Source organism: Primulina tabacum, chromosome 3 (genome assembly GCF_025594145.1).
Source record: "Primulina tabacum isolate GXHZ01 chromosome 3, ASM2559414v2, whole genome shotgun sequence".
Taxonomy (NCBI): domain Eukaryota; kingdom Viridiplantae; phylum Streptophyta; class Magnoliopsida; order Lamiales; family Gesneriaceae; genus Primulina; species Primulina tabacum.
Window position 1 is genome coordinate 12,682,136 of NC_134552.1, and position 11,659 is coordinate 12,693,794.

The following is an 11,659-nucleotide window of genomic DNA, read 5'->3' on the forward strand; positions in this document are numbered from 1 at the left end:
TGATCCGACTTTGTGATACAAATTAGTTTGTACGAAAATACCTTTATTTAAATAAGTAATATTTTTCATTTAATTTTATCATAACTATAATATTTAATATGCTTTAAAAATTCACATATTATCTCTATAAATTATATATTTAATATAACTTCGTTACCATTATCCAAATAATAATTAAAAATTATAATAAAATTTTATGAATCGACTCGATTTATTAATGATCATGATCATAATTCATATACGTAATAATCATTATTTTATACATGCATCGTGTGGACGTCGTTCACTACTATACATTATAATAATTGAGAGGTAAGCGGTCTATAATATGAATTATTATTTATATTAAGATCACACTCACTTTCATGCATTGATCGTTGATTCAAAAAGTCTGAATTGGATCCCAACATTAATACGCTGTGTTGACCTATTTGTGACGATGCAAGCTTTTGAAAAATCTGACATTAACAATTCATATTTTTAAATATAATTTTTAGACAAATTCAAATGTATTAGGATTTATTTGTCCGAATTATATAAATAAATTTAAAATAAATATTATTTATGTGGTCTAAAAAATTAATTATCTTTATTTTATTTTTCTCAATGACCAAAGAGCTTGGGCAAACAAGTCAGCAATGTAGTCTAGCTTTTGAAAGCAATGGTTATCTGCATGATGTTTGTTTTTTTAAAAAAAATTTATTTTTTTAAAATGGAATAAAAAACCACGTATGATAATTTGTGATATAAAAAATGTGTGGTTGAAAAAATTATTAAACGTGATTCAAACAAATATATGAGATTTTTACTTCAAAAAACAATTATTTGGGAATTTATTTGTTGAATTGTTATATTTGAATGAATATTTATATGAAAATATCGTAAAGATTTAACGTCTAATATATACAATAAATCATGTACATATTGAAATTGCATATGGTTGAATTAATTAATGTCGAAACATATAAAAATTATATATATATATATATATATCTATATTATATATATTATTAAGTTTAAGATCTTTAGATTAACTAAATTTTGGTATAATAGTATGTTTTAATAATTATATATAATAATAAAGCGTTAAAACTTTAATGTAAGTAACATGTAGTTTAGCGAACAGAGTTTTTGTTTTTTAAGCATCAGGTTATAAGTTCAATTACGGTATTTTTTTTTCTATTTATTTTTTAATTCATATATCAAAATTACAATGTAGTCCTTTCACTGTTTCTTATAATTATATTTTGTTCATCATTTAAATATAAATCAAATTAATTATAAACAATATTGTACAAATATGTAACGCGTGCATCGGTGCATTAGTATATATAAAGTTTGAAACGATGTCATATATAAAGTTGCAGAAATACACAAGAATCTATCTGTGGTTAGCAAGATAGGAATCTGTTACAAAAAGCGCAGCCAGAAACAGAACATATTCACACCAAAAACCCACAAAACACACACACACCGCTCCCATGTCGCCATAGCATCCACCCCTCCAAATCTGAACAGAGTCCCTCCCCTTTTTTTATCTTGCAAAAAACCCAAAAAACTTGTGAGAAAAATAAGACCAAAAACACAATCCCATTTTACTTAACTCGATCCCAGATTAACACAAAGATTATTCTATATAACAGACAATTTCTTGTAATGGTTAGGTATCCGAAATCCCCTGTTCAATAGTCAAGAAAGAAATCTCTTCCTTTCTTTAGTGTATCCTTCACAGAAACAGATACTAACAATTTTAACAATAGCACATCATCATATACTCTTCTTCCCCCCATTGTCCTTCTTTCTTCAAAGAATGCTTCCCCAAATTAGCATTCTTTTGGTCCGCCTCTTCATTTGCATTTCTTCTTCTTCTACTGCAGCTTCTGATTTCTTGAATCTCACAATCCCACATCAACACCCAAACCCTGAGGCCGTGGTTCAACAAGTACAGAGGTAAAAAAAATTCTGACCCTACATGTTATACACACATTGGGGGTGTTGTAATCTTGCATTTTGCAACAAGAGTGATCATGATTCTGTCTTGTTTTTCTGACCATTTTGGGGATTTTATTGTATGGGTATTTCTCTCTTTGGCAGAGAAGTTGGGATTATCTCAAGACAGAGTGTGCAGCGTTACAAGTTTCAAGACAATGCTAGCTTACATGTCTTATCTTGTTTTGTTTATTTGGGAAATTTATGACATGGAAATTGGGACATCCCTTTTTTTTTCTTTTTTTTTTTATTACAACGTCGGAGTTGTGTGGTTCTTTTTTTCTTTCTTTACTTGGTGGTGGCGGAGACATCTCATGTTGCATAGCTATTCTTTTGTTGAAAACTTCCCCTACCATGTGTTCTTTTATTAGTTTACACCGAGTTTTGAACATTGTTTCTTGATTTCTTGGTACTCAATGGCATTTCAAGAAATGGAATAGGAGCCAGCAGTGGCCTGACAAATTTGACATTTAGATCGCAAAATCATTTGTTTTTTTTTTTTTAAATGTGTAAAATACGCCTGATCCCATTTCTATGTTTTTTCCTTTTTTTGCATTATTCTGTTTCCATTTTCATTTTATCCACTTCTTGTAGAAAAATATGTGAAAAATACCACGTAGGGTCCATTTTCTGATGCCTCTAATTAATTTCCCGATTCATCCATTCAGAAAATATTTGTAAGCGATTAAATTGGAGAGCTGCATTTCAAATTAAATTACACTTTTTATGTAGTAATTTATATATATTCAGTTTTCCTCCTTTTTTTGAATTTTCTGAAGTTTCTTTCGAGTCTACATTTTTTGCCGTTTGATTGACACCAAAGTCACAGACAGAGGTGTCCGTGGATGTAAGAATATATCCATGAGACTGATGTAATAATGCACCTGGATTAAAAAAAAAAAATTGTATATATTTTAGAAAATTGTGTATAAAATTTTAGTGTCCTTGAATCACTGGCTCAATTCTTGTGATATTTGTACAGTAAACTCAACGACTCAATATCAAGAAGGCAAATGCTACTAACAGACCAACCCCAATGTCTGACTGGAAACCCCATCGATGACTGTTGGCTCTGCGACCCCGATTGGGAAGCCAACCGGCAACACTTAGCCGATTGCGCCATCGGCTTTGGCCAAGCGGCACGAGGAGGAAAAGGCGGCCGCTATTATCTCGTAAGCGATTCCTCTGATCATGACACAGTGAACCCTGTCCCTGGAACTCTCCGTCACGCGGTCATCCAAGATGAGCCCCTATGGATCATTTTTCAATCCAGCATGATCATCAAGCTCAAGCACGAACTCATTGTCAATAGCTACAAAACCATCGATGGTCGTGGGGCGGACATCCGCATAACCGGGAACGGATGCATCACGTTGCAACACATAAGTAACGTGATCATCCATAACATACACGTCTACAACTGCCAACCCTCTGGAAACACCGACATACGGTCCAGTCCCACGCATGTAGGTCACCGTGGTCGATCCGATGGAGACGGGATATCCATTTTCTCATCAAGAAACATATGGATAGACCACTGTGCCCTGTCCCATTGCACCGATGGACTGATAGACGCTATCATGGCGTCCACGGCCATCACCATTTCTAACAACTACTTCTCACACCACGACGAGGTTATGTTGTTGGGACACGACGATAGGTACTTGCCGGACTCTGGAATGCAGGCACGACTAATGGTTAATCTTATAGTTTGTACGTGTATTTTGAGTGAATTAAGTTGGTATTCTGATCCGCCTCGACATGTTATAGGTAACGATCGCGTTTAATCATTTCGGAGAAGGGCTGGTGCAAAGGATGCCAAGATGTAGGCGAGGTTACATACACGTTGTGAACAATGATTTTACACAATGGGAAATGTATGCAATTGGTGGTAGTGCTAATCCTACCATCAATAGTCAAGGCAATAGGTACACTGCCCCGGTCGACCCTAATGCTAAGGAGGTAAATTTTGCTTAGCATTAACAAATTAGCTAGACCAAATAATGGTCTTGTATATCATTGCAAGTTTCACCGTGTAGGTGACGAAACGTGTGGAGACGGACGAGAATGTATGGAGTGAATGGAATTGGAGAACAGAAGGGGACGTATTGGTGAATGGGGCATATTTTGTGCCATCCGGTGCCAGCCGGAGCGTCCAGTATGCCAAGGCATCTAGCGTCGAGCCTCGGTCTGCCTACTTCGTCAACCAACTCACTATGAGGGCCGGTGTTCTTGGCGGCCCCAGGTACATATAAATTATTTCAACTCTTGTCTGTGCCCAAACACACAGACAGACAAAATAATATTTTTAATTGTAGAAATACTCAAGATTCAAAGTGATGCAATTCAAAAAGAAAACGAACAACACTTTCACCACTAAAATAAGGCGTTTTTTTTTTTTGGTGGGTCACGATAAATGTAGTCCCTTCACTTGTAAAGGCCCACCAAACGATGACCCTTACCTATTGGGCCCATTGGACTTAATAAAAATAATTTGATCAATACATGTGGAATATCAAGTAGAATACTATTGTTGTGAGAAGTAAAAATTTATGGTAAAAAATAAAAATCTCAAACTCTCAAAATTTACCAAACTACACACTTTATAATATTTTTCTCTCTACTCAATTGTGAATTTCTTCACAAATGATAGATCTATTTATAGAAAATCTTTACAAATAATCCAAAATAAAATACATCATTACCTACATCATCACACACAAATTTCTAATTTTACAACTCTTATTTTCAACATTCAAATATTCAACTATTACTTTTTCAACATTCAAATATTATTTTCAACACTCCCCCTTGTGATGATGATCATGATACGATGATGTCTTCATTACGTGTTTTTGTACTACCTCGTTAAAAACCTTACTAGGAAAAACCCATTGGGATAAAGAGTGCAGTCACGTAAGCTCCCCCTCATGTTGACACGAACAATTCTTCACAAATTTCGTAGATTGCGCATCCCAATATTATATATGTGCTTTCTGAATATTGACGTAGGAAGTGCCTTTGTGAAGAGATCTGATGAGTTTTCACTTGATTGAATGTGACGAACATCAATACATTTATTCTTCTCTAGCTCTTTGGTGAATGCGAAGAACTTATGAGGAATATGTTTAGTTCTGTCGCTTTTTATGTATCCCTCTTTCATTTGAGCAACACATGCAGCATTATCTTCATATAGTATCACAGGCTTCTCGTCGAATGATAATCCGCATGAGATTTGGATATGTTGGGTCATTGATTTTAACCACACACATTCACGGCTTGCTTCATGTAGTGCAATAATCTCGGCATGATTTGATTAAGTTGTTACGAGCGTTTGTTTCTGTGAACGCCAAGAAATTGCAGTGCCTCCACGAGTAAATACATATCCAGTTTGGGAACGTGTCTTGTGTGGATCAGATAAGTATCCAGCATCGGCATAACCAATTATACTTGGATTAGCATATTTTGAATACAAAAGTCCCAAGTCTGTCGTTCCTCGTAGATAACGGAATATATGTTTAATTCCGTTCCAGTGTCTCTTTGTTGGATATGTGCTAAATCTTGCCAACAAATTTACGGCAAAAGATATATCAGGCCTTGTACAATTTGTAAGATACATAAGGGCTCCGATAGCACTTAGATATGGTACTTCTGGACCAAGAATATCTTCATCATCTTCACATAGACGGAATGAATCATTTTCTATGTTTAATGATCTAACAACCATTGGAGTACTTAAAGGATTTGATTTATCCATATTGAAACGTTTAAGGATCTTTTCTGTATAATTTGTCTGGTGAACAAACATTCCACATTCTTTTTGTTCAATTTGTAAACCCAGACAATACTTGGTTTTTCCAAGATCCTTCATTTCAAATTCTTCCTTCACGTATGACACAACTTCTTGAATTTCCTTATTTGTTCCAATGATGTTTAAATAATCAACATATACAGCAATAATTACGCATCCGGATGTTGTTTTCTTAATAAAAGCACAAGGGCATATTGAATTATTTACATATCCCTTTTTCATCAAGTGATCACTTAGCCGATTGTACCACATTCGGCCGGATTGCTTTAACCCATATAACGATCTTTGTAATTTCACAGAATAACATTCTCTGGGTTTTGAACTTTGTGCTTCAGGCATCTTAAATCCTTCAGGGATTTTCATATATATATTACTATCAAGTGATCCATATAAGTAAACTGTAACAACATCCATAAGACGCATTTCTAAATTTTCAGATACCGCCAAGCTAATCAAATACCGAAACGTAATTGCATCCATCACGGGAGAATACGTTTCTTCATAATCAATTCCAGGCCTTTGAGAAAAACCTTGTGCAACAAATCGAGCTTTATATCTTACTATTTCATTTTTCTCATTTCGCTTTCGAATAAAAACCTATTTGTATCCAACAGGTTTTACACCTTCAGGTGTAAGGACTATAGGTCCAAAAATATTACGTTTATTTAACGAGTCCAATTCAACCTGGATGGCTTCTTTCCATTTTATCCAATCCTGCCGATTTTTACATTCACCAAAAGATTTTGGTTCATAATCTTCATTATCATTTATGATGTCGATTGCCACATTATTAGAAAATATATCATCAATTTCTTCTATATCTTTTCGGTTCCATATTTTTCCAGTATTAATATAATTGATAGAGATTTCATGATTCTCGTCAGTTTGTGGTTCTGACAGAACATTTTCATCATCATGTGTTTCTTCAGGAACACCATTCTCTATTTTGTGATCATCATGTGTTTCTTCAGGAACATCATTCTTTATTTTGTGATCATCGTGTTTCTCTATGAATTTTCTTTTTCAAGGATTTTTATCCTTGGAATCGACCGGCCTTCCACGCTTCAGGCGTTTAATGACATCATGAGTATTTTCAATTTGTTTCTTCGGAATTTCAATTCGAGCAGGGGCATTTGCAGCATGTATATATGATTTAGTTACCCCTTTTGTGTCTGCAAATGCATCTGGTATTTGATTTGCTATTCTTTGCAAGTGCACAATTTGCTGTACATCTTTTTCACATTGTTTTGTTCTTGGATCCAGATGTAACAATGATGATACATACCATGTAATTTCCTTTTCGGTATGTTTCTGTTCTCCCCCTAACATTGGGAAGATTTCCTCATTAAAATGACAATCAGCAAAACGTGCTGTGAACACGTCGCCTGTCTGAGGTTCAATATATCGAATGATTGATGGACTATCATAACCGATATAAATTCCAACCTTTCTTTGAGGTCCCATTTTCTTTCGTTGCGGTGGTGCAATAGGCACATACACCATACATCCAAAAATTCTCAGATGAGAAATGTCTGGTTCTTTACCAAATGCAAGCTGCAATGGGGAGTATTTATGATATGCACTTGGTCTGATGCGAATTAATGAAGCAGCGTGTAAAATTGCATGTCCCCATATAGAAATAGGGAGCTTTGTTTTCATTATCATTGGTCTAGCAATCATTTGCAGACGTTTAATCAATGATTCAGCCAATCCATTCTGTGTATGTACATGAGCAACATGATGCTCAACAATGATTCCCATAGACATACAATAATCATTGAAAGTTTGGGAAGTAAATTCACCAGCATTATCAAGTCTAATTTTCTTGATTGTATAATCGGGAAATTGATTCCTCAATTTTATTATTTGAGCAAGTAATCTTGCAAATGCAACATTTCGAGTTGATAATAAACATACATGTGACCATCTGCTGGAGGCATCAATTAATACCATAAAGTATCTGAATGGTCCACATGATGGATGGATTGGTCCACAAATATCACCCTGAATACGTTCAAGAAACATGGGTGATTCGGCTTGGATTTTACTGGTGATGGCATTATAATAAGTTTTCCAAGAGAACATGATTTACATTGAAACTTATTATTCTGAAAGATCTTCTGGTCTTTCAGTGGATGACCATGTGTATTTTCTATAATTCTTCGCATCATTGTTGAACCAGGATGTCCTAATCGATCATGCCAATTGGTTAATATTGAAGAATTATCTACTACCATGTTTGATTCAATGGGACTTACATGTGTATAATGCAATCCAGTAGGGAACATTGGTAGTTTTTCAATCACATATTTCTTTCATGATTTATATGTGATAAGACACATATATTTCTCATTCCCTTCATTCATTGTTTGAGTATCATACCCATGGGAATATATATCATCAAAACTCAACAAATTTCTTTTCGATTGTGGTGAATATAAAGCATCATTGATCAAAAATTTTGTACCATTAGGTAACAAAAATTGTGCTTTACCACATCCTTCAATCAAGTCTACAGGACCTGATATTGTATTCACAGTTGGTTTTGTTGGTTTTAGTTCCAAGAAATATCTTTTGTCTCGGAGGATAGTGTGCGTTGTACCACTATCGGGTATGCAAACTTCAGCTTTGCTCATAGCATTTTCCATATTTGAACTTCAAAAAAAATATGCAATGAAATAATATTACTGACAATACATATGTAAATATAACACATATCATAATTGTACAATAAAACATTATTATATGAATACATGAAAAATAAATTATTGTACATTTATATTCTACCATTATATTGTTCATTCTCAGAGAAATCATTGAGAAAATCAGTAGCATCAATATTGTTCATTTTTATCCCACCAACATATTGATCATTTCCAGAGAAATCATTCATAAAATCAGCAGCATCAAAATGAGTTGAATCACTCAAACGGTCACTGCGTTCAGTGAAGTTGGTCTCTTTTTCTTTCCCCTTTATCGATTCATTATAGAGCTTGCAAAGGTGCTCAGGGGCTCGACAAATACGAGACCAATGTCCTGGAGTGCCGCATCTGAAACAAGAACTTTCAAATCTTTTCCAGTGATTTTCATTAACACTCATGTTCTCATGATACCTTTTCTGTGGGTGGTTCGTGACGCCCTTTTGAGATGAGTTATAAAAATAATTATCTCTATTGTTTTCAAAACCACGGTCCTCGACCACGACCACGGCCAATTCCACGTCCACGACCAAGACCATGTCCTCGACCTCGACCTCGACCAAAACCTTGTCTTTGAATTTGATTTTGGTTTCCAGGTTTAAATTCATTTTTACTTACAGCATTTACTTCTGGAAATGCTGTTGATCCAGTGGGTCGGGACTGATGATTTCTCATTAATAGCTCATTGTTCTTTTCCGCCACAAGAAGACAGGCGATGAGTTCAGAATATCTCGCAAATCCACGCACTCTATATTGTTGCTGTAAAGTTATATTTGATGCATGAAACGTGGAAAATGTTTTTTCAAGCATTTCCGATTCTGTAACCTCATGTCCACAAAATTTTAGCTGCGAGATTATTCGATACATCGCTGAATTATAATAACTGACTTTCTTAAAATCTTGGAATCTTAACATATTCCATTCATCACGGGCGGTCGGAAGTATAACTTCCCTTATATGTTCAAATCTTTCTTTCCATCCTTTCCACAGAGCCATGATGATCTTTTTCGATGAGATATTCACATTTTAAACCCTCATCGAGATGTCGACGCAAAAATATTATAGCTTTTGCTTTTTCTTGTGATGAAGATATACCATTTTCTTTAATGGTCTCGCTTAGACCCAATGACTCAATATGCATTTCTACATCGAGAGTCCATGGCATATAATTTTTTCCCGTGATGTCGAGCGCAACAAATTCGAGCTTTGTCAAATTTGACATGGTGGTACTAAAAAATTACGATGCATTTATTAGTTAATGAATATTGCAATACAAAGTAATGGATAAACAACAATTACAAGCATTTGTAAAAATAAAGAAAACACACGAGGAGGATATTATCCGATAAATAAAAGGCTCGTGAGTATGATAACCAAAATAATTAAAAATAACATTGACAAAGTCATCTTCTTTTTTCTTCGAAAAATTTGATGAAGAATAATTTTTAGAGAATAGAAGAAAGTTGGAGTGATTGAAAGAGTTTGTGAGATCATATTTATAGGGCAAAAACTAGCCGTTTTGTTACCGTTTATGACCGTTGGTGTACAAAAAAAATAAATGTATGTATTTGTATAATTTTATGGTAATAATATGGTGTATATAATATTAGTCATGTTTAAATAATTATGTATATCATATCACATTATTATAATGATGTGTCATAAGTTATTTTGTTTAAAAATCTTATAGGTTTTATACTTGTCGTATCCCTTACCGGGAGTGTGGGATGTCGTCTTAACATCCTCCCAGGATTTATAACAAGTTTTTGAAAAATTTATTTTTATTATTTCTAATAATAACATTATATTATATATTAAATATATACACAATAAATAAATAACAGTAAAATAAATATTATTACTTTTGTTACCTTTTTCTTCTGTTTGGAGCTTGGAAAAGTATGGAGGACTTTTAGAGCTTCGTGCTGATAACGTGTTGTGAAAAGTAAAAATTTATGGTAAAAAGTAAAAATCTCAAACTCTCAAAATTTACCAAACTACACACTTTATAATATTTTTCTCTCTACTCAATTGTGAATTTCTTCACAAATGAGAGATCTATTTATAGGAAATATTTACAAATAATCCAAAAATAAAATACATCATTACCTAAATCATCACACACAAATTTCTAATTTTACAACTGTTATTTTCAACATTCAAATATTCAACTATTACTTTTTCAACATTCAAATATTATTTTCAACAACTATATGAATGGGGTTCAAATAGAAGAGGCTGGATAAAATGGGGCTTCTTCTAAATTTCTATTCAAATCTCCTATTTGAAGAAGGTTGGAGGATAAAAACAAACAATTTCCAAGACTTTCAAATGTTGATCCAAACATGTTTCTTTCTAGCATAGGTCTACCCATTTGTCGCGTGCTTCTACGTTTTGAAAGAGATAGAAGACGTTTTCTAGTGGTTCAACATGTGAGGGAGGGTTTACCCTTAATTCGCATCATTCACATTTAGAACCAAGAAACTGACATTTTACATCATTATCACATAACGCAGGGACAACGGCATTAGCATGTCATACGGCGGAGGGGCCACAACCGGCGGAGGAGGTGGCGATAATGGGTCCGCCGGAGATGGCGACTGGTTGGGAATGATATTCGGGAGCGGCACCACACCTACACATTCTTCTCCACCCACCACGACGTTTTTGTCACTTCTAATTATTTTGATTACTATGGGCGGTGCCACTCACCCTCATTACTCTATCTTCTTGTTATTACTATAGATATTTAAGAAAAAATCGACAAGATTTTAAAATAGACAAGGAACGATAAATATTTTTTCAAGATTTGATCTATGGCATAGGCCCCACTTATATTTTATTCAAATTGAGTTGCAATCATAACTCATAAACAATGTCTTTTACATGCGTTCGAAAGTTGTATGCAGATCATGTTACGATGTGTTTCATTTTTGTTCCCTAAAATTTTTGATTGGACAACTCATCTGACATTAAATCGAGCACCAATGCAAAATACTTCCGATATGTCAACAAAAATTGTCCAACAAGTTGAAGTCCATCCATTGTCTAAACTCTAAAATTCTAAAGACAGTGTATTAAAGGCAAGCAATAAATTCTAAGATTCATTTACCAGAACAATAGTTAAAGCATAGAACACGGATATTACGATAAGGAGCAC

At 34.1% G+C, this 11,659-nt stretch overlaps 1 protein-coding gene across 2 annotated transcripts; it reads left to right on the top strand.

Moving 5' to 3' along the window:
- The first annotated feature begins 1,386 nt into the window (after window positions 1-1,386).
- Window positions 1,387-11,341, top strand: LOC142540470 (putative pectate lyase 18). 2 transcript variants are annotated; one of them, XM_075646638.1, is made up of 5 exons: window positions 1,387-1,950; window positions 2,972-3,686; window positions 3,760-3,951; window positions 4,029-4,234; window positions 11,016-11,341. In XM_075646638.1, exons 1-5 carry the CDS (start codon window positions 1,811-1,813, stop codon window positions 11,242-11,244), a joined length of 1,482 nt encoding a protein of 493 aa, XP_075502753.1. In that variant the 5' UTR covers window positions 1,387-1,810; the 3' UTR covers window positions 11,245-11,341. The 2 variants fall into 2 exon arrangements, with proteins under 2 accessions (XP_075502753.1, XP_075502754.1); XM_075646639.1 differs by having other exon boundaries at window positions 1,389-1,950; window positions 2,972-3,674.
- Window positions 11,342-11,659: the final 318 nt, after the last annotated feature.